The sequence below is a fragment of the Protopterus annectens genome, chromosome 1.part2 (genome assembly GCF_019279795.1).
Source record: "Protopterus annectens isolate FY-2018-M chromosome 1.part2, PAN1.0, whole genome shotgun sequence".
Classification (NCBI taxonomy): domain Eukaryota; kingdom Metazoa; phylum Chordata; order Ceratodontiformes; family Protopteridae; genus Protopterus; species Protopterus annectens.
In genome coordinates, this window is record NC_056727.1 from 921,226,487 (window position 1) to 921,249,327 (window position 22,841).

Genomic DNA, 22,841 nt, shown 5'->3' on the forward strand with positions numbered 1-22,841 from the left:
AGCCAGAGATGGAGCCTTGCTGGTTGTCTGCACTGATTGGAATTGGCCTTGAGTGGTTGGAGCCAATGCAAGTGCTGAAGCAGCCCGGGGACCCAAATATCATTGGGTCCAGTGAGCCCAAAGAGGAAGGACCATGGACAGAGAAGAAGAGAATCTCTTTCATTCCCCTTTGGAAGAAATGAAGTCCCGTAGGAGGTGCTTCTCGGAGCCATGCTTTGGAACTGACAGAAAAATTGCAGAAGGAGCAGATGAAGAAGAACCAGAGGGGAGAAGTCCCTTGAGGCCCAAACTGGCCTTACATTCATTAATGTCCCTGGTCTCAAACCCCTCACAAATAGAGCAATCAGAGTCCAGGTAAGAAGCTCCCAGACAATATACATACTAAAGATGCATGTCCTGCAAAGGCAACGTAGGCCCGCAGGCCCCACACTTTTTAAAACCCTTATCCATACTAGATATATGACACAGATAAAATAAACAAGAAAAACCTACTACACTAAAGAACTCCTAACGAAAAAAAAAAAAAAAAAAGAAGACGACTAAGGAAAAAAAAAACAAGTCCACCAGAAGGTGGAATGTCCTAATAAATGACAAAAGAAGTGACAAAACACAGACAACAAATCTACCTACCTATCCACCTAAATCACAGAAAAAATGAACTAACTGTATAATTAGAGTAAAGGAAGCAAAAAAATCTCACCAGAAAGCACTATGCTGAGAGCCCTATAAAGGATACGCCAAGCAGACCTGAGATCAAGCTGCTAATCGGAATGGCAGGAAACTAGATCTGAGTACTAGGGTGAGGAGTGGGGAGTTGGGGGTGAGGGAGGCAGAGCCAAGTGAATTTGAAGTCTAATGGAATTGGCTAGTCTCAGATCCGAAGTCCCACAGACTGAAGCCAGGCAGAGAAGACAACAACGAATCAATGATGATCTACAGGGAAGAAAAGGGTAAGAAAATGCCATCTGATGCAGTCAAAGTACTCAAAATAGTCAGCTTGTGCTTTATAAACAAAAAACTCCACTCCCTAGAAGCTCTCTTCACCCTAGAGAATGCTGATGTTTGTGGAGTCACTGAGACATGGTTTAAAGCCATGACGAGCACACCGTGCAACGTTATAATGCCTTCCACACATTTAGACCAGCTACTACACAGACAGGGACTAAAGGTGGAGGTGTCTCTATTTACATAAAAAATAAATATACCTCAAGGCTGGTCAAATAAGACAATGCACTTGAGCTGCTCCATGTTCAAATCACCATAGGCAAAATCCAATATCGCTTCCTTGCCAGCTATAGGTCCCCCTCCATGACCCAGGAAACCCATACCATGTATTTAAACTTATTAGAAACATTAACCATCCAACCCAATACCATACTCATTGGTGACTTTAATTACCCCATTGTTAACTGGGAATCCTATATGACACTAAACGTACAGGCACAGAGATTCCTGGATTTTGTAAACGCAAACTCCCTGAACCAGATAGTCAATACACCAACCATGGGTGCAGCTATACTGGATCTAGTCCTCACTAATATGGAAGAGTGCTGCACACCCCCTACTGTAATGTCTTCCCTGGTAAGGTCAGATCACAAAATGGTCTCCTTTGAAGTAAAAATAAAACCTGGACCCCCAGCTAAATCTGGAATATTCAGGAACTATTCTAAGGCTAACCTTCCTGCTATTAAGTGATAACCTGGCAAAATTTCAAGGTCCCATAAACGCTGAGAACACTTACTCCTATGCAGAACTGTTCACTGAAACCCTGTACAAGCACGTTAACAGCTGCACAGAGGCAGTGATATCCACCAGGAAGAAGTACAGAACTAACTCAAAAAATAAGCCACCCTGGTTGAATCACAAAAAACAGTAGGCAGTATAACAGGACGAAAATCATGGCAAAAATTAGGAGGTGCAGTACCCAGCAGGATAAAAGCACTCTCATCATACTAAACACCTCAGAGGACCAATAAAGTCTTCCAAAGCCAAATTTGAGGTGAATTTGGCCTCCCAGCCAAAGGACAACCACAAGGCATTATTTAGCTATGTCCTGAACCTCAAAGGCAATGCATAATTGTGTGCAGAGCTCACTGTAAATGGAGCCATCTATACTGAGCCAAAAGATACAGCAAACCTACTGACCGATAAATTCAGCTACAACTTTACCCCTCTCTCCCCCTCAACCTTCCCTCAGGAAATATCAATGGGCCCAGACAATATCCCAGGATGCTTTCTAAATGGCATGAAACATGACCTATCAGCGGCTCTGGAATTGCTATTTAACTATAGCATCCAAACAGGCAAAGTGCCTCATGAATGGAGAACAGCAACAGTCATCCCTCTGTACACTGGTGGGCCATCTACAGACCCTGGAAACTACGGACCCATAAGTCTCACTAGTCCTATTTCTAAAGCCATGGAAAGAATTACCATGGAAATGATCAATAGTGATACAGCAAACCTCCAGACACTGGACCCAGCCCAATTTGGTTTAGTCAAGGGCAGATCATGCCTACTCAACCAGGTGGACTTCTTTGAGAAGGTCACTAAAGCAATGGATTAAGGCAAAATGGTTCACACTGCTTACCTTGACCTCGCCAAGGCATTTGACACAACACCCCACTCGGATATTGTTGACAAACTCAGGAGTTTTGATACAAACTCGCATGTCGCCCGGTGGATAGCCAACTGGCTCACAGACAAGACCCAGGAAGTTAGACTTGGGGAGTCCATCTTTACAAAGAGGTTAGTCACAAGTGGAGACCCTCAGGGATCAGTCCTTGGACCTCTCCTTTTTGGCATTTACTTCTCTGAAGTCATGGCTAATGTCAGTGGTTTCTGGCTGACTAAATTTGCAGAAGATTGCAAATTAGGAGCTGTCACTGAATTCCACACTGATACAAATATTCTGTAGGAGGGGCTGACACAGAAAAACAACTGGTGTCAAAGCCATGGACTAAAATTAAATGCCAAGAAATGCATAATAATATTCTTTGGGAAGTCATCCACCCCTAGTAACTATCATATTGACAACAAACCCCTTAGAGCTGACCCAGTAGTCATGGACTTAGGGACACACACATATAGTAATCTGGCCTTTGACCATCACATGTCTACAGTTGTGAGGAAATCATTCTATGGTGAGCAACTTATAAACAAAGGTGTGGCATCTAAGTCCAGGGAAGTAATTGTTTCACTGTATTTGGCATTCATCAGACCTATCATTGAGTATAATACCCCCTTTGTTATGTACCTAACCAGGCATATCCAACAATTGGAACATCCACAGACGATCCTCACTAAAAGAATACAGGGCTTAAGTAAAATGTCCTACAACGACTGCCTCACAGCTCTATTCCTGTATTCTGTCTCCTACAGGCTTTTGAGGGGAGATCTATTCCTGACATACAGAGCACTGTCAGACCCCACTCTGATGGACCTTCTGCATATTCGCAAAGCAAACAGCACCAGAACTGCCAGTTCTAAAGACTTAAACCTTGCATGTGATATAAATAGGACCTGCTGGAGAGATAGGTATATATCCCAGAGATTACCCCATCTCTGGAACAGGCACCCCATCCATGTGAAGCAGAGTTCCTCCCTAACCCAATTTAAGTGCAACCTGGACAACTGGATGTGGAACGGGAAATTCATCCCTGGTTTGGTGCCTATGTCTCTAATGGACACAGACAACCTGTAAATGGTTAATCGCCCAGGCCCCTGCTTGTAAATGTTTCATCTCCCAATCCCCTGCTTATCCTGCTTATACTTATCAAGAGTATCAAAGCTTGTCAGAGATTTGGGATGCATGGCTAGGTTTAAAAAGTCCTTTGCAGTCGTTAGCCTAGTAAACACCTATGAATCTATAAGTACAGCAAAGGTAGCATTTACACTCCCTGTCAGAATAATGAGGTTAATGAGGATATAAGAAGGGTCAAAGGCATGAATTAAAATGGGAGAGTCCTCTCTGACAAACACGGTTGAGCAGACAAATAAGGCAGCAACGTTCTCTTTGCACACTATTATTTGCTTTATATTTAGAGCCACTGGCAAAGCAAATTACGGCAGTCTTGAATTCAATGAAGTATGTCGAATGGTACTTAAGAAAAGTTAGTTTCATTTGCAGGTGATATTATTTTGTACTTGATAAATCCACAAAAGGACCTTACAGTGCTGTGGAGTACTTTTAGATAGTTTCAAGTCTTTTAAGGATATAAAATAAATGAAAATAAAACAAAGGCTATAGTGGTAAACTATGTACCTACACCTGAACTGGTCCAACAATACCCATACTTATTGAGACATGTTAAGATTACTTTGTCATGGCAGCTAAGGATGTGTGGAAAGAAACTAAACAAAAGACAAAGCAAAAATTAAGTGACTGGAAGCTCCTGATTATGGATATGGATAGTAAGTTACAAGAAGTGAAAATGCTTTTATTCCCTTTACATGCTGTAGGTGGATTGGACACTCTAAATTGGCCCTAGGTGTGAGTGCATTCATGTGTGTGTGCCTTCTGTAGAAGGTTGGGTACCGGGCTGGCAACTCAACAATGTAAAACTCCACTGCCAATCATGAGCGGACAGGTGATCCGCTCTGGCAACCCCTAACTGGGAAAAGCTGAAAGAAGAAGTCTTGCATACAGGTCAGAAATATTTATCAACTAGGGAAGAAGTTGTGGATGATTATTAATAAGGAGCTGAAATAATTTATTAGGGAGGGAAACAGGTTAAGAGTTAAGTGGGATAAATTGATTCTCCCCTTACGCAGTACAGTTCTGTAAGAACTTACTACAACAGTAGTTGTCCTTCTAATCACTATTGCAGTATTCCAGTACTGTTGAGTTATCTTGCCAAATAACCTGGAAGTCCGGTTGGGGTACCAAAGCCAAAACTTTTCACAGAGCAATACGTCTGAAGTATGATTTAAAATGGTGGGCATAAGGGTATGTAAGAGGATGTATGATCATGAGATCCTCAGACTACCTCAAAGCCAGGAGACTTGGGAAAACCTGAAGAAAAGTAACATAAGAAGTAAAACATAAAGTTCAGCTAAGAGGAGGAAAGGTAGAGAATGCCTCCTGATTAGTCTATAAGAAAATAGAGGACAATAAATAAACAGGAAAAAGAGAAGGTAGGATGGGAAGTAATACTACAACAGTGATCAGTAGGACATCTACTATTATTGCACGTTCTTACACAACTGCATTATGTCCTTCCTTATATCACTGCTCCTGTATTTCAAAACTGTTGGGTGATTCCCAAAGCTTAATATTTAGAAAGGGTGAATGGATCAGATATAGGGGAACTGTCAATTAATCCAGAGAAAACAGATCTGGCAAAGGAGGCTCTGGATCCAGTGAAAGCATCTACCATATAATGTTTAGTGAAAGTGTGAAAAGAAGACAAAGTGCCTACTTCTACAACAGCTCTGGAAATTAATGCCTTTGTAAATGACTCCAAAGGGGGCAAATGCTCTAGTGGAGTGGGGTTTAAACAGATTTGTCATGGTGGATGTAACAAAAGGAAATAGATTTAAAAATCCTGTTCGCAGTAGTTTGTTTACAGATAGGTTTGCCCAACTTGCACAGCTATGGGAATATTGCATTCTACAAAAGGTAATAGCTGGGATAAAGGGTTTTGTGAAGACCCTGGGTGCTGTAGATAACCCAAAGGGTAAATCTGAGAACTGAAAGTGTGATGAACAAGCAAAAAATCTTAACTTCCTGTGAGAAGGATGAATGGGAATGTGGAGATAAGCATCCTTCAAATCCATAGATAGCAGAAATGCTTGTGGAAGGATCTAAGGGAGAAAATCCTGCACAGAAAGCATTTTAAAAGAGGACATCTTCAGGAAAGTGTTGAGACGGGACAAATCCAGAATATGTCTACATTCTCCTTCTTTTCTGGGCACCAAAAAATGTCTGGAATAAAAGCCTTTCTTTCATGCTGTGGGGGGCATAGATTCTACTGTATTTTGTTTGTGAACACCCTGCAAGATAGAGGGTAAGAGGTGCACCTGGTTGGGAGGGGTTGGTGGAATATCCTTCCAAGTCAATTTGCAGCTTTGATGAATAATGGACAAGACCCATTTGTCTGAAGTTATGAGCAGCCAAGCAGAAAGGGATGAGATTAGTCTTTTTGACAGATAACAGGATGGACTGAGGGAGACAAGAGGTGGCAGAAAACAGGCTGACTTGCCTGGAAAGGGCGGCTTCCCAAACTTGGAGCCTCTGGCAGTTTTCTCTCTTTCTAGGCATCTTCCTGCCCTCCTGTGCAGACCTAGGATCCCTGCAAAAAAAGGAAGTCAGCTTAATGAGGTAGTTCCTTTAATACCTGAGAACAGTGGTGATGAAGATGTTTTGAAATCTAGCAATATTTTTGCTTGTTCTTGTAAGGATTTTATTAAGTTTGCAACTCCAAGACCAAATAAGAGATCCCTATTACGAGGGAAATCCAAGAGTTTAGCCTTAATATCCTCAGGAAGGGAGTGTAAATGAACCATGCAAATCTTCTGATGTGACAGATCCAGTAGCAACTGCTCTGGATGAGGTTTCACTGCATAATAATGACATTTAGTACTATGTCTTACTAGCTGTGTAGCTTGACCTACCAAGGAAATATGCTGTTTTGTTTCAAACACTACAAGGAAAGACAGAGTTTTGTTCAAATCATTCAGAACAGACAACAAATATTTAGTCATTTGTGTATGGTAATTCACAGCTCTGAAGGCCAGGGTGGAACAGCTGTAATCCTTTCTATATCTGCCCATGCCCCTACTATCTTTGCATTAGGATTAACAGCAGGTAGAAGTTTGGGTGGCTTGTCTGTGGTAATAGAAAAGGCAGAAGGATCTGCCACAGGAATTTTATATAACAATTTTAGGTATTTGGGTGCTTTAGGAGCTGGAGGCTGAGTCTGGCACAGTGGAAGTGGATGCAAATGCATCCAGAAAAGAATCCAAACTGGAGGAACAGGTTCATAGATTAATACTAAGCTAATTGCTCTTGCAAGCCATTTTAAGCCTAGCCAATTATCCCTTGTGAGACTCAAACCCTGCACCTTGTGTTTGTAAGGCAAACACCTTAACCATTAGGCCACCCTCCCAACCCCTATTATTATGTGAGGGTGAGAGTACCAACCTCCAGTAAACTGTAATCTCTCTTCTGCACATCAGCTATTTGTCTGGCTTCCCACTAAAAATACTGCACAATCTTTGCAACTGTTTCCCCAAAAGAGATTTCTTCAACAGGAAAGTCAAGAGATAAAGTATCTTCATCATCAGTAGCCATGTGGCCTGGGAGTGAATCTGAGCTGAACAAGCCAGGGAATGTTCACCTGAATCAAAATCTCCATTATCCTCCTCAGAAGAGGACTCATGTTGTCTCTTCTGAGGTGTTGAGAGTGCAGGTGCAGAGGATAGAAAGGAAGGAGACTTATGAGACAAAGTGGTCCTAAAAAAGAAGTTACGTACTCACCATAACGTTCCATGTTTGTTGTCCATGATCTCGCTGGTTGGGTTCAGAGCCGAGCATTGGTTCTCACTCGGCCACATACTAAAGCTCGAGAGCTTTCACTGGCTCGAGGCTACAACTTACACCAAGATGCCTAGCGATTGTTACCCAGATCTCGTTTGAGAGAACTAATCACTAGACTATGCCAACCAATACAATAACTGTAACAGATGCATTGCCCATAATTTAAAAGGCATGAAGGGAATCAGGCAATTTACAGCCAATTTCAGCAATTTTCTCTCGATCCTCCAGCAAGGGAGAAGGAGGGGTGTGATGCAAGAAGGACGGCGAGATCATGGACAACAAATATGGAACGTTATGGTGAGCACATAACTTCTTTATGTTATGTTGTCCTATCTCGCCTTCATTCTTGCTGGTTGGGACAGTGTCCCCAACACCTTCTTTCTTGGGTGGCACAAGGGAAACTCTTCAGAACAGTAGAACCAAAGGATGCCCTGTTCCGGGAGGCCACATCTACTTTGTAATGAGTGATAAAGGTATGAGGATTAATCATGTAGCTGCAGCACAAATTGAATCCAAAGGGAGTCTGGCTTGAAAGGCAGTGGAAGTGGACATAGCTCTAGTTGAATACCCTCTAATTTTCCCTAACAGCTGTTTATTCTGAGAGTTATAGACATAAGTGATGGTATCTGTAAGCCATTTTGATAAGGTGACTTTTGAAACTGAAGTACCATTTCTATTTTCTGAAAATGAAACAAACAGTTGGTCAGACTTTCTAAATTCCTTGGTTCTATGTAAGTAAAAGCATAGCTGTCTATGTACGTCCAATAGGTGAAGCTTATATTCTGCCTTGTTGCCATGATTAGGGATAAAATACAAGTAACTCAACAGACTGATTTAAATTGGCCTCAGAACAAACTTTTGGCAGAAAAGAAGGATTTGTTTTAAGGGAAACGCTGTCTTTGTGGAAAATCAGATAGGGAGGATGGATAGACAGAGAGCTTGCAGTTCTGAAACCCTCCTAGTGGAAATAATGGCTGTTAAGAAATTGTCTTTAGTGAACAAGAGGAGGGTCGCTCGAAAGGAGGAAGAGTTAAGGACGATAACACCAAATTGAGGTCCCAATGAGGTGGTGGTTCTCTTAAGGGAGGTCTTAAAAGGAATGTACCCCTGAGAAAAGCTTTGCATAATCTATGGGACATTATACTGGATCCCATGTCTCATACGTGGTAGTTAAATATGGCGGCCAGTTGTACTCATACCGTGGATGCCGCAAGTTTCTGTTAAGAATTCCAGGACTGCAGATATAGGGGCTATAAAGGGGTCTATATGTTTTTTGTCAGCCCAACAAGAAAACCTCTTCCATTTGCTTGCATAAAGTTTCCTAGTTGTATTCTTGTGTGACAAAAACAGAATGTGTCATACTGCCGGGGATAGTTCTGGAAGCCTGGCTAAGATTGGAATTGGAGTAACCAAGCTGTCAGCTTGAGGCTTTGAAGAGAGGGGTGGTGCGTGCCTGAATGATGAGTCAGAAGATCCAGCACTGGGTCTAGGATCCAAGGCACCTCCTGAAGATGGGGCCATAGAAAGGGAAACCATAGCTGACGAGGCCAGTAAGGAGTAATGAGAATTAGCCTGCAACTCAATGATTTGGCTTTCCGGAGGACCTTGGGAATTAATGGAAATGGGGGAAAAGGATACAGAAGTCCAGGGGCCAATCGTGACCAAGTGCATCCCTTGGTGACTCCCCAGGAGGTGGAATTAAGGTAAAGTAGCTGCTGCATTTGGAGTTGATGGGCTTGGCAAAGAGGTCGCAGCAAGGCTGGCCCCACTTGCAAAAAATTTGGTTGGCAATTTCCTGAGTCAGGGACCACTCGTGAGGCATAAGAATTGCCCTGCTTAATCTGTCTGTTATTACGCTGGATTTCCCCGGGATGTGCGTTGTAGTCAGAAAACGATGAGAGGAAATTGCCCATTGCCATACTCTTTGAGCGTCTTGACAGAGGGAGTAGGATCTGGTTCCACCTTGTTTGTTGATGTACCACACCATGGACATATTGCCTGTTTGTATTGCAACAGTACCTGTTGGAAAAGATCTCTGGAATGCTTGCAACGCCAGAAGCACCGCCCTCATCTCTAGGACATTGATGTGCAAGTGTTATTCGTGTTCTTGCCAAGTCCCTTGGCCAGTCTGTCCCAGATAATGCCCCCCCGCCCACCCTATCTGGGAAGCATCCGTGGTCATTTAAGCTACAGGTTGGGGGAGAACAAATGGTCTGCCTATTGTTACCTGAGGGGACTGAAGCCACCATTGTAGGTCCCTCTTGCAGGTGTTCGTAATGAGAATTTTGTGTGACATGGGCAACTCCTGCATGGACCACTGAGCGAAAAATAGCCACTGTAATATTCTCATGTGCAGACGCACCAGTTGGACCAATGTTTTTGCAGCTGCCATTGAACCCAGAACCTTGAGGACAAATTTTGCTTGCACATTTTCTTCAAGAGCAATATTGACACCTGATGGCATAGCGTTTGAACACTTTCATGAGGCAGTTTTGCCACCATGTCTTCTGTGTTTAAGTCTGCCCCTATAAAGGTAATATGCTGTGATGGCAACAAGGCAGATTTTTCTAAATTTATAGTAATGCCCAGCTCTGAGCAGAGATGAATGGTGGTATCTCTTGTCCTGGTTAGTAGATGCTCAGTGGTGGAGATCAGGAGCCAGTCGTCTAAGTATGGAAACACCCAGAATCCTTGACACGTCAGGCATTTGGTAAACACTCTGGGAGCAGTAGTGAGACCAAAGGGCAGAGCTCTGAATTGGTAATAATTGGCTCCCAGACAGAAGCGTAAATATCTTCTGGATTGCCTGTCCATCTTTATATGGTAGCAAGCATCCTGAAAATCTATGGAGCACATCCAATTGTCTTGTCCCAGAAAAGAGAGTATAGACTGAAGTGTTACTATACAGAACTTTGTTTTCTTTACCGACTTGTTCAATCTGCTGAGATCCAAAACTGATCTCCAGTCCCCCTGTCTTTTTTGGAACTAAAAAGAACCTTGAATAAAATCCGGATCCGATTTGGTCTGCGGGGACTTCTTGGATGACACTTTTTTCCTAGCAACCTTTGACGGTTTGTCTGGGACAGACTTTGATGGAAAGGGTGGAAGGAAGAAAGGAATGTTGTAATCCCCTGGATATGAAAGACTGTACCAATTTGTCTTGAGTGATGTCTAGCCAGGCTTTTGGGTACAGTGATAATCCCGCCCCCGACTGCCTCCAGAGGTGGACAAGCAGGCCTCCTTTCAGGAGCACTGTCATCCCAATTCTGCGGACCCCCTCTGCTATGATGGCAGCATCTTCTGTTATTTCCCCCTTTGCCCCTGGGGGAAAATACACCACGTGCATCCGGCAAGTCTCCCTTGGATTTCTGGAACCACATTTTTCCACCCTTATGATGTTTCGGATAAGGTCTAGTAGGGACGGAGAAACGTACTCCCACGGCAGACAGAGTCTTGCTGTCTTGCTCGCTCCTGGTGACAGTCTCCTTCACTTTTGGCCCGAACAAGGATGAGCTGTCAAACAGGACGTCAATAAAGGAAGACTTGAAGGGTTCAGCAAACTCACAAAGATGTATCCAGGAATGTCTCCTCAGAGCTATTCCTGTGCCTGCTGCCCTGCTCGCTCCATCAGCCACATAAGAAATGAGGCGCATGGAGAAGTTAGTTATAGAGGTTAAGATCGCAAGCTGAGAGCTTATCTTGTCAGATACCCCCTCCCCCAGCTGTAGAACCTTGGTGGATATCTCCTAGCTCCTTGAGGAGATTCCTCTGAAGATGAGTAAAATGGGATAAGCAATTCAGCAACCTAAGGGTAAAGGCCACTGAAAACAACATACGCTTCCCATATCTGTCCATCGTTCGAGACTCCTTATTCGGCAGATGGACAGATGCAGAAGTTTCAGCTAATTCCTTCTTGGTGGCCACCGCCACCACCATAGCATCTACTGGGAAACTTTTGGTCAAAAAGTGTCTCTCTTCTGGGGCTGTAATGAATTTGCTGGGCTTCCTCAGAACAGGTTCCACTGACTCTGGAGAGTCCCACGCCTTTCGACTGACTACACCCAGGAGCTGGTCAAAGGCACAGACACTCAAGAGGTGGTGGGTCGAGAACCAAATGCCATCAGGTATACTGACTCATCTTTGGAAGGGGAGAGGGTTTTCCAGCCACCTCTCTGTTTCAGGATTTGTAAGATGTCTGAAAAGGATACATCCTCAGAGGGTGACCATGGGGACCTTACGGTATTAGATGGGACAGACTCAGGGGAGTCTATGTGTTTCCTTTTACATGTTCTCTTCTGAAGGACCTCCTCGGAGGGATGCTCTGGGGAGGTTTCGGAAGAGAGGGTTTCGCCCATTGGGGCGTCCTGGGGCATTAGTTCCCTACGCTGGGGGGAAGAATAGCTGGAGCCGAGGGTGGAGCAGTCTCAGAGGAAAGCACACTCATCACTTCGAAAGCACCACGATCCTGGGCCGAGACAGCCTCCGGCTCCGAGGAACCGGGAGATCTCCCCTGTGCAAAGGAGAATGGCTCCGAGGCTGATGTGGGCCCCAAACTCACCTGCACCGAAGCCCCGAGTGGGAGAGTCAGATCCGACAAGGGTCTGGTTCAACTCTCCCACCCGGAACCGATGAGAGAGTCTTGGCCCCCAGACCCCTCGATGGGTAACAACATTGATATGGTCGGAGCAGAGATTGGCACCGACTCCGGGAATGGATTTCAGGTCTGACTGTTCCACAACTAGGACTTCCAGGCACTCTGGCTCTGAACTCGACTGAGTCGGAGGAGGAACCGAAGGTAAAGCAGATACTGGAGCCGGCTCCATGACCGGCTGGGCTGGTGAGAATTATTGCCAGGGCCAGTGTACAAAGCAACCTTCTAACCACCTGTTCTACAACATCATCTGTAAGGCTCCTGGATGACTGAGAGGAATAGGAGGAGAACTTGTGGTTACCCACCACTGATTGCAATAAAGGAGACTGTGGCCACCGAATGAATCAGATCCAAGAATGGTGACCGGCTCCTGTTTTGACTACTAGATGGCTCCAAAACTGCAAGTGGAACAGATGCAGACTTTTCCTTTTCAGAACCTACAGGTTTCAGATCCGAATAACTCCATTTTTCAGGTGTCTTCAACGTCTGGGAAGCTGGAGCCGAAGAAGTTTTGGGTGATTTGTCTGAAGGTTTGGAAGCCTGAGTCTCTTCAACAGTGAATCAAAAGGCCTCTTTAACAAACCCTGAAGTATATGCTTGTTTCTTCCGTTCCTGCAGGACCCTTGAACTAAACGCATGGCAAACAGAACAGGAATCCTGCAAGTGGACAGCACCTAAGCAATACACACAACTAGTGTGTTCATCTGTGATTGACATTTATTGTGTGGAAGAATCACAGTTTTTAAAACTGGACTGTTTAGTCTCTTTAGACATCCTGTCACTATCAGCAAAAGTTCACAATCAGCAATGAAAGTCACAAAGTTAGTAAATGTTTCACTCAAGTACAAGGAACCACACCAGACTAGCAAGACTACGAAAACAACTACTCTATAAAGAGAAAAAACAAGTTTTCTTTTTTCTTTTTTTTTTTTTTTTTTGAAGAAGAGTGGTCAGAGGGAAAGAAGGTTAGAGGAGAGTCTCTAACTTAAATGACGTACTCCTCTTACCCGAGGAGACACCTCTAATTTAAACGGTGAAAGGAACAAAAGGGGAGTCCTCTAACTAAAAACGGGCTAAGAAAAGGAAAGGGAATCCACTACGGATTCCTAAAAGGGGTCAGCTTTAGATAGAGGCCTAAGAGAAAACGACGGCCCATACAAAGCCAAAAAAACAAAGAGCAAACAGGACCTTTACTGAAAACAAGGAACACTCAAGATATAGCAATGTAAAGAAATTATTACTTAATTATTATTTAACAACCACACAAAAAGTTAAAGAAATATCCACTTAGCCTGAGCCAGCAAAAAAGCAATCCTGAAGCTGCAAGCGGCAAACGAGATCTGGGTAACAGTCGCTAGGCATCTTGGGATATGTTGTAGCCTCGAGCCAGTGAAAGCTCTCGAGCTTTAGTATGCAGCCAAGTCGGAACCGATGCTCAGTTCCGAACCCAACCAGCAAGAATGAAGGCGAGATAGGACAACATAACATCAGGCCTTTAGGAATCTTTCATCCATTCTTTTTTCCTGGGACATTAGAGAAAGAGAAACGTTTTTTGCCTTTGGTTTCTTCTTCTTGGGAGTGACATCCGCTTTAACAAAAGGTGGCAGATCTGACACTTGGCCTACTTCTATGAAAGACCTGGGCACCTCTTCCTGAACCAGTATTGGAGGGATGCCCATCGCTTCTTTGAAATAATAAGCTTACCCCCTCCCCCTTCTCTACTGCACTGGTTAGGTCAGTCATATGGGGTCATGGTAGCAGGAACCTGAGAAATGGTCAAATGTACCGAGGGCTCTTGTGAATCCACAACAGGTACATCCAAGTCCAACTGGGCAGACAATGGTTCAGGCCTATGCCATTTGAATTTCTTTTTCAGAATGTGCAGGATGTTAGAATAATGTTCAGCTAAACATTCCACCATTTCAGACTGGGCAAATACTTAAGGCACCGAGTCTCTAAATAAGGTATTAAAAGAGAAAAGACCAGTATGTAGGGTTTTAGCTATAAATGACTGACAATTTTGGCAATTTTTACAGTCATGTTCTGCTCCAAGACAAACAAGGTAGTGGAGATCATTATAAGGAATCTGCCTGTAACAACTGCAGTTCTTCCTCTTGGCTGACATCTAACAGATTAAGCCAGCAAAATACAAAGAAAACAAGGAGGGTTCCTCATCAGGGCACTTATATGAGTAAGTAAGGCAAAAATGATATGAATAATCAAGTGTAGAACAAATCAACGGATGTGAGACATGCATTACTGGTGAGACGGTCTGAGGATCTCACGCTCATACAGCCTCTTATATACCTTTACTGCCATGAGCTTAAGTCATATGTCAGATGCATGGCTCTATGAAAGGTTTTGAATTTGATACCCCAGCCAGATGACTAGGTTATTAGACGAGACAACCCAAAAGTACTGGAATACTGCCACAGTGATCTAAAGAAGGACATCATGCTAGTTTAGGGTAACTTGATTTGAAAAGCTACTTTATGGTTATGTAATCAAAGCAGCTTTACACAAGTAAAGCAGGCGGTTGGTTATAAATCAAATTTGAAATGGATGATGATGAAATGACAGCGAGTGGGAGTTCAAGAAATAAGAAGAGAGAGAACAGGATTTTAGATGCAAGTCCTTAAGGAAAACAACTGTACAGAATATTACATTTCTAAAGAAGCAGAAAGTACTAATTGTGGGAATGGAAAATGTAGGTCTGGTAGTAGTAGTAGTAGTATAGAAAACAGACAAGAGAGGGATAGAATAGATAGAATAGAATTTATAGGAGGAAATTAGCAAAGGAACCAAAGTACTGGGAGCCAAAAATGTGGGACGGAAAGGTAACAGAGTGAAATGAGATTATGCAAAAACTGGGACTACAAAACAAAATCTGCCTCCCCTGTAAAAGACTGAGAACAAAGTATAGGCAAAGAAAAAGGGGCATGGGAGTTCAAAGTGAAGACCAGCTTTGGCAGAGTTTTTAGCTGATTCTAGAACAAAAGCTGGTGTTAAAAAATGTTTAATAATGGGATGTATAAAACAGTGCACGATAACTGTAAGGCTCAATCAGATGAGGACAGAAAAGACTGGGAAAATGCAATGGAAAGACAGTTTGCAAAGAAGCAGTGGTAAGAAATTTGTAATGCTTCCACATATTCAACAAAGTCCTGAAGGTTTAGAATTTTTGCCCTGAAGTGTTTGCATAGTTACTTCTAAACATAAGTAGACTTCAGAGGATTTTTTTATCAGTTAGACAGCAAATGCCTGGAGGAGTAATGGGGAAGAGATACAGGTAACTGGGAACATGTTTGGGACTATAATGAGTTGGAAGATTTTGAAAATTTCCTACTCAATACTTTGACAAAAATGTTTGGGGAACAAATGACTGCAAGAAAGAGAATTGCTACTTTGATATTAATTGCTTACTAAATTTAATATTATTGTACCTCAAAACATTACAATTGCTAGAAAATAGAAATAAACCAACAGAAAATAAAGTATTAAATATTTTAAAGAAGATAACAGAACCAGGGGTGGGATACTTAGAAAAGGGAAAGAGCAAATTTCATAGAAATAAATTGAGTTTGTGAAAACAATGTATGCAAAATGTTCTGCAAAAGGAATGAGATTTACAGGGATTCAGCAATTTAATTTTGTAATATAGGAGTGAATGAAAATTGTTAAAAAGAAACACATGTACTGCATGACAATAACAACAGAAACTGTTATCATAGGTTATTTCCTTTAGTATTAATTCAAATATACTGACTTTACAGATTAAAATGTGATGACTTAACAAAGATATTTTAAAGAAAAAAAGCATGCCAGTATAGCATTCCCATCAGATTGTTTTGGGATATAACAAACTAATAATACCAAACTTTTAGAGTGATACTAATGTTCTAATAAATTCACAAGAGAGATTTTAACAGAAACGCACTTTAGATTACTAACCAGCATAATATTCAATCTATTACATATTTAGAAAAGTGCAGCTGATTTTTTTTCAGAATTAAATATCCTCTTAATTTGTGAAAGGAAAAAGCAGGAAATAAGAAAGAAAAATAAATAATCTACTGTTTTCTTCTAACCGTTAACATTTTTTTCTTTAAACAGTTACCTGCACTTCACTGAAAGAAACAGCACATTGTTTTTTAATGGAATTCAGAAGCCAAGATATGTTGTATCTGTCCCCATACGGTATCTGCAGAGAAATAAAGCATTACCATTTTGTAGATATCCTTGCATACTGAAGCAAAACCACTAAAATCAATGTTTTCTAACTTACCTACATACTGATCTTTCAGCTAAAATATTACAATTAAAATGAAAAACACTGCAGTTGCTAATCTTATGGGACTAGGCAGAATGGGTGATGATACAAAAATTACTCACCTGACTCTACAGTTCTACCAGTTAAAATAGATATTCTGGGAGGGGTTTCAGTAGTAACTGGCATAAATTAAAATGTATTCTCTGGTCTTCCTTGATTTACTTGCAAGAAACCTACAGAAACTGGGCATTCTGTCAAAAAAGTCAGGATGGAACAGCATTCACATTATGACCCTCAAGTAACCCACATTAACTTCCTCAGAGCTACAGAAAGAAAATGAAACGTGAAATGTAAAGGTAAGCCTGCAATCAATGCCCTTAATTGCTTATGAAGAATATATCATAAACATTCTATAATTGTTTTTCAGTAAAAACCTCAATCAGTAAGTCCACACGAACTGAGCAAAGACCCTGCACACACGATTGTTGGACCTGTGAAAAGAAAATCATTTTTAATCACTATTTTAATGCTTACTGTAAAAATAGAGTATAAGGTGTGACGATTGGGGAGAGTTGGGTGAAGGCTGCCAGCCTAGTCAAATAGAATTTGATATATAATTCTATCAACTATATAAATAAACGTAAAATACAGGCTTGTGTTTTTAAATGAAAGAAAAACACTGTAAAATGTGAACTTCAAGATTGTTACAACATTGCCCCCTTGCTGTAAAGAAAGACTAAGTCAAGCCTTTCAAATTTGTCTTTTGAAATTGAAATAATTTTATGACATTCTTTGATCTTTAAAGTTGGTTCCGATCAGGCTGGCTGAAGACATTCTGTCTATTGTGTTAACTAAGGACTAATTGCTAGAGTGTATATGTGAAATGCCTTTTAGTGTTGTATTCTCCTGTGCAGGTGTTAGCTTGCTAAATAATGTAAATGGAGTTTCTATTAGCCTGGGAACTCAGAGCAGGTGTCAAGACGATGCAATATGAATACTAGGAAAACCTAAGTGTCAAAAATGATGTAATCTGGGGAGGACCCAGAGATGTTCGTTAGTGATGTTTTATAAACTGTGTCTCAGAGAGAGATAAAAAGCATTTTGACTTTGGACATCTAACCCAGCACTGCTTATGCTCTTTATGTATGTAAGTAGAATTGTAGCACTGTGTTTTCTCTTAAGATTAGCTAAAGATTAGAAAGTTAGATTAAGTATTTTTCTGTGTAATCAGATCTTACCTACGGTATTATTTTAAGTTTCTGTGTGATCGCTGAACTCTTAGATATCTCTGTGGCGTAGTTTTGTCTTGTGTTTTAATTATTTATTATTAAATATTTTTAAAACCTTCTACCTGTGGCTGCTTTGTGTAGAGATAAGCTCTAGAATACATTGCATATTTATAGAAGTTATTGTAATAGACCACTCTACAGTAAGCCTTGACTGTTAGTCATGCTACCATTGGATATTAATATTGCACAGTAATACTTGGACACCCTTTATAAGGCCTTTTGTAGCTGATATTATTAACTGGGTGGTGGCAGTAATTACTACCCTTTAGTCTGTGTAAAGGGGCACATTTGGAGAATCTGTGTCAGCCTTTCCCAGGAGTGCCTGTGAAGTTGTATAAATACTTATCTCAAAGTGTGTGTGTGTTGTGTCAGCTACTTGGCAGGGACACAAAGCACTGGCTGAACAGAGACGGCACTGGAGGTTGTAGCTTGCCCAGTTAGGCTGAGACCTGGACCCTATAGCTGTGCCAGTGGGGAGTCTTATTGGGGACCTGGTGAGCAAGGGTGCAACCAGCCCCAGACTGATTGTGATCTCTGTGTGCACTTAAAGGAATTAATTATCCTTTCCTCTTCTATGAGACAACCTCCCTGGTGTTAATGGTGAGGATTGAGGCTCCTTTATTGCTGGACCAGGGCACGGTCGTCACATAAGGAAATTGGTCAATTTTTTCCTTTCTTTGAGGGAAAAAAGTTCGTAGAGATGATCGAAACGCATTTGATCAAAGTGTACTGGCTTTCTGTCTGTGCAAGATCACTGAACAGTGCAGACTGGGGAATCTGCCCTTCCTCCACTGTAGCGTAATCTCAGGATGTACATGTGTGTTTGTGTGTGTTGTTGCACTAGGTGTGTGGGGGGTGCATATCCACACATGATGAATGCAGGTGGGCTTATCCCTCTACAAAAAAAGTGATTTATGTGTTTTTCTTTTGTTTTTGTTGATTTGTGTTTCTGGCATAAATGCCTTTTGAATTGTCTGTCGAAGTTTGGAAGATGTGACTTTTTAAAATATAACAAAAAATTATATATTAAGAAGTTATGTACCTACCATAACGTTCCATGTTAGTTGTCTTCTTCTCGCCTTCTTTCTTGCTGGTTGGTTCGGAGCCGAGGCCATCTTCAAAAGCTCGAGAGCTGCTTACTGGCTCGAGGCCCCCCTATATCCCATGATGATTGGCGCTAGACACCCAGATCTCGTTTGGTAGACCTAACTACAGACATAATAATAACAATTATAATAATAATACAGTAAACCTGTAGTAGGATGCATGAACCTACTGGAGAGGCTTATAGTGAGAAGTAATAGCCAGAGAAGACTCAGCCAGTGATAAAAAACATAAGAAACTCTTCTCGGTCTACTAGGATAGGGGGATGGAGGGTGGGATGCAAGAAAGAAGGCAAGAAGAAGACAACTCACATGGAACGTTATGGTAGGTACATAACTTCTTAATGTTAGGTTGTCTAACTCGCCTTCATTCTTGCTGGTTGGGACAGCATCCCTAGCACCTCAATCCTGGGTGGCTCATCGGAACAGAGTCTTCAGAACAGTGGAACCAGATTCAGCTCTGCTCCTGGAGGCCACATCCAGCTTATAATGTGAAATGAAGGTAAGAGGATTGGCCCATGTAGCTGCCACACTAATAGTTTCCATTGGCAATCTTGCCTGAAAAGCCACTGAAGTAGCTAAAGCTCTAGTGGAGTGACCTTTTGGTTTAGCAGGAAGCTCTTTATTCCTTAACTGATTTATAAATGTAATAATAGATGTCAACCACCTAGATAAGGTTACTTTCGACACCGGTATACCTTGTTTACCCTCACCATAGGACAGGAACAACTGGTCTGATTTTATGATTTGCTTGGTTCTATGCAAGTAAAAGCGTAATTGTCTATGAACGTCTAACTGATGTAATTTGTATTCCGCTTTGTTGGAATAATTTGGAAAAAACACAGGCAGGTCAATGGACTGATTCAAATTATTATCAGAAGCAACCTTTGGAAGAAAGGAAGGGTTAGTCCTAAGAGAAACTCTATCATTGTGAAAAACTAGGTAAGGAGAACGATCACAAAGAGCCTGAAGTTCAGAATCTCTTATAGCCGACGTAACTGCAACCAGAAGAAGGGTTTTCCAAGAAAGAAATTTCAAAGAACAAGAAGCTGCAGGTTCAAAGGGGGGGCAGTATCAGGGAAACTAAAATCAAATTCAGATCCCACAGAGGCGAGGGGATCTCTTACTGGGGGCCTAAGTAGATTGGTCTCTTTAAGAAAGGCTTTACAAAGCTTATGGGACATGATGCTTGTATCAGATAGGCCCATATGAAAGTTTGAAATTGCAGCTAGTTGAACTCTAATCGTGGCAGAAGAGGATCCAGCTCGAAAAAGTTCCGCTAGAAATTCTAAAATATGGTGCACAAGGGCTGAAAAGGGATCTATATTCATGGTCTCTGCCCATAAGGAAAACGTTTCCACTTACTAGCATAAGTTTTTCTAGTGGTAGACTTATGCGAGGATAAGATGATTTTACGCACCGAGTGGGAGATGTTCGGAAGCCTGGCTAAGGTCGGAAGTGGAGCAACCAAGCAGTGAGCTGGAGAGATTGAAGAGATTGGTGCAGCCCACCCTATTGATGGATCCTGAGGTCTGGAAGTGGGTCCAGGGCTGCTCCAGAAGGTGATGATGCAGGAACGGGAACCAAATTTGTCGAGGCCAGTAAGGGGCAATGAGGATCATCTTGCATCCCAATCTGGTAGCTTTCTGAATTAGTTTGGGAATCAGGGGAAACGGAGGGAATGCATAAAGAAGTCCCTGAGGCCAATCGTGAACTAGAGCGTCTCTGGGGAAGTGTCCGGGAAGAGGGAGGAGAGAGAAGAAATTGTTGCACTAGCTGTTGAAGGGGGTGGCAAAAAGGTCACAGCAAGGCTGACCCCATTTGCGGAAGATTTTGTCCGCCACAGTCTGATTGAGAGACCACTCGTGAGGCATGAGAATTGCTCTGCTCAGCCTGTCTGCTATAACGCTGGACTTCCCAGGGATGTGCACTGCTATCAGAAACCGTTGGGAAGAGATCGCCCACTGCCAAAGTCTGAGTGCTTCTCGACATAAGGGGTAGGACTTGGTTCCGCCCTGCTTGTTGATGTACCATACTACTGACATATTGTCTGTTTGAATTGCAATGGTCCCGGTGGGAAGAGAGTTCTGAAGAGCTTGCAACGCTAAAAGCACGGCCCTCATCTCCAAGACGTTGATATGCAGATGGTACTTGTGAGGCTGCCAGGTGCCTTGGACTGTTCTGTCCTGAAAATGCTCCCCCCACCCGATCAGGGAGGCATCCGTGGTCACCGTAGCTACTGGAGGAGGAAGAACAAATGGTCTGCCCTGGTGTAATGATGGGGAAACCATTCACCAAACAAGTTGGTTTTTGCATGACTGTATGATCATTATCATGTGAGACATTAGGAGTTGCTGGAAGGACCATTGTGTGAACAGCATCCACTGAAGAATCCTCATGTGAAAATGTGCAAGGGGGACTAGTATGATAGCCACTGCCATGAGACCCAATGTTCTTAGGACGAATCTGGCCTGAATTATTTTGCATCCTAATAAGACCTGCACATGTCGTCGAATGTCTAACACTCTGTCTACTGGAAGTCTCGCTGACATGTCCTTTGTATTTAAGTTTGTGCCTATAAAGGTGATAGATTGACAAGGCGACAATGCAGACTTTTCGAAATTTATTGTGATGCCTAGTTTGGAGCAAGTTTGGATGGTGTAGTCTCTGGCTCGCAGCAGGTGATGCCTGGTGGTTGCAGTAAGGAGCCAGTCGTCTAAATATGGAAACACCTGGAATCCTTGCCGTCTCAGGTGAGTGGTAACTACTGCCAAACATTTGGTGAACACCCTGGGGGCTGTGGTGAGACCAAAGGACAGAGCTCTGAACTGATAATGACTGGCTCCTAGCTGGAAGCGGAGGAATCTTCTGGAGCGTCAGTCCATTTTGATATGGTAGTATGCGTCCTGAAGATCTATGGAGCACATCCAATTGTCCTGACCCAGAAAGGGTAAAATGGACTGTAGTGTGACCATCCAGAACTTCGTTCTTTGAACAGATCTGTTTAGTCTGCTGAGATCCAGAATGGGTCTCCAGTCCCCTGTCTTTTTTGGTACCAAAAAGAACCTTGAGTAAATTCCAGATCCTTGCTGGTCTGCTGGGACTGACTGGATGGCTCTTTTTCTTAGCAGTTTTGAAATTTCTTGAACTGCTTGATCCCTTAGATTGGGTGGAACATCTGGAAGGGATTTGTTGGCAATGTAGGGAGTGAGAAGGAAGGGGATTTTGTTGCCTTCGGATATGACAGACAGTACCCATTTGTCTTGTGTTATACTTTGTCAGGCTTTTGGGTATAGCAATAATCTTCCCCCGACTGCCTCTGAAGGTGGACAGCCGGGCAGCACCTCAGGGATGCTGGAAGGGCTTGTCAGAGAAAGATTCTCTTTGGCCCTGATTTTGCGGACCCCCTCTGCCCCGAGGGTGGTGTCTATTGTTGTTCCCTCCTCTGCCCCTGGAGGGGAACTCTCCACGTGTGTCAGGTATGGCTCCCTGGGGTTTCCGGAACCACATCTTCCCACTCTTCTGACCCTTAGGATACGGTCTTGAAGGAGTGGAAAAACGGACTCCGACAGCAGAGAGAGTCTTGCCTTCTTGCTCACACCTGGTAAGGGTATCCTTCACCTGTGGTCCAAAAAGAGCAGAACCATCAAAGGGGGTGTTGGTGAAAGATGCCCTGAAGGGTTCCGCAAAATTACATAACCGCATCCAAGCATGCCTCCTCAAGGCCACGCCTGTGCCTGCGGCTCTACTCGCACCATTGGCTGCATAAGAGATGAGCCGCATGGAGGAGTTTACTACCGAATTAAGAGTCGCCAGCTGGGAGGCAATCTTAGCCTGGGCCCCCGCAGCTGATGGCTCTTGAAGGGTATCTCCCAGCTCTTTGAGGAGATCCCTCTGAAGGCGGGTAAAATGGCACAAGTAGTTCAGCGACCTCATGGAGAAGGTCGCTGAGGAAAACATCCGCTTCCCATATCTGTCCATCGTCCTA

The 22,841-nt window shown here is 42.8% G+C and overlaps 1 protein-coding gene across 1 annotated transcript in view; it reads right to left on the bottom strand.

Moving 5' to 3' along the window:
* The window catches only part of LOC122792422 (nuclear RNA export factor 1-like), a 1,378,427-nt gene that overhangs the window by 706,858 nt on the left and 648,728 nt on the right, over positions 1-22,841 (bottom strand). Inside the window, exon 4 of the mRNA XM_044060210.1 lies at positions 16,309-16,392. Coding sequence (XP_043916145.1) covers positions 16,309-16,392 — 84 coding nt within the window. The remainder of the gene's footprint in view (positions 1-16,308; positions 16,393-22,841) is intronic.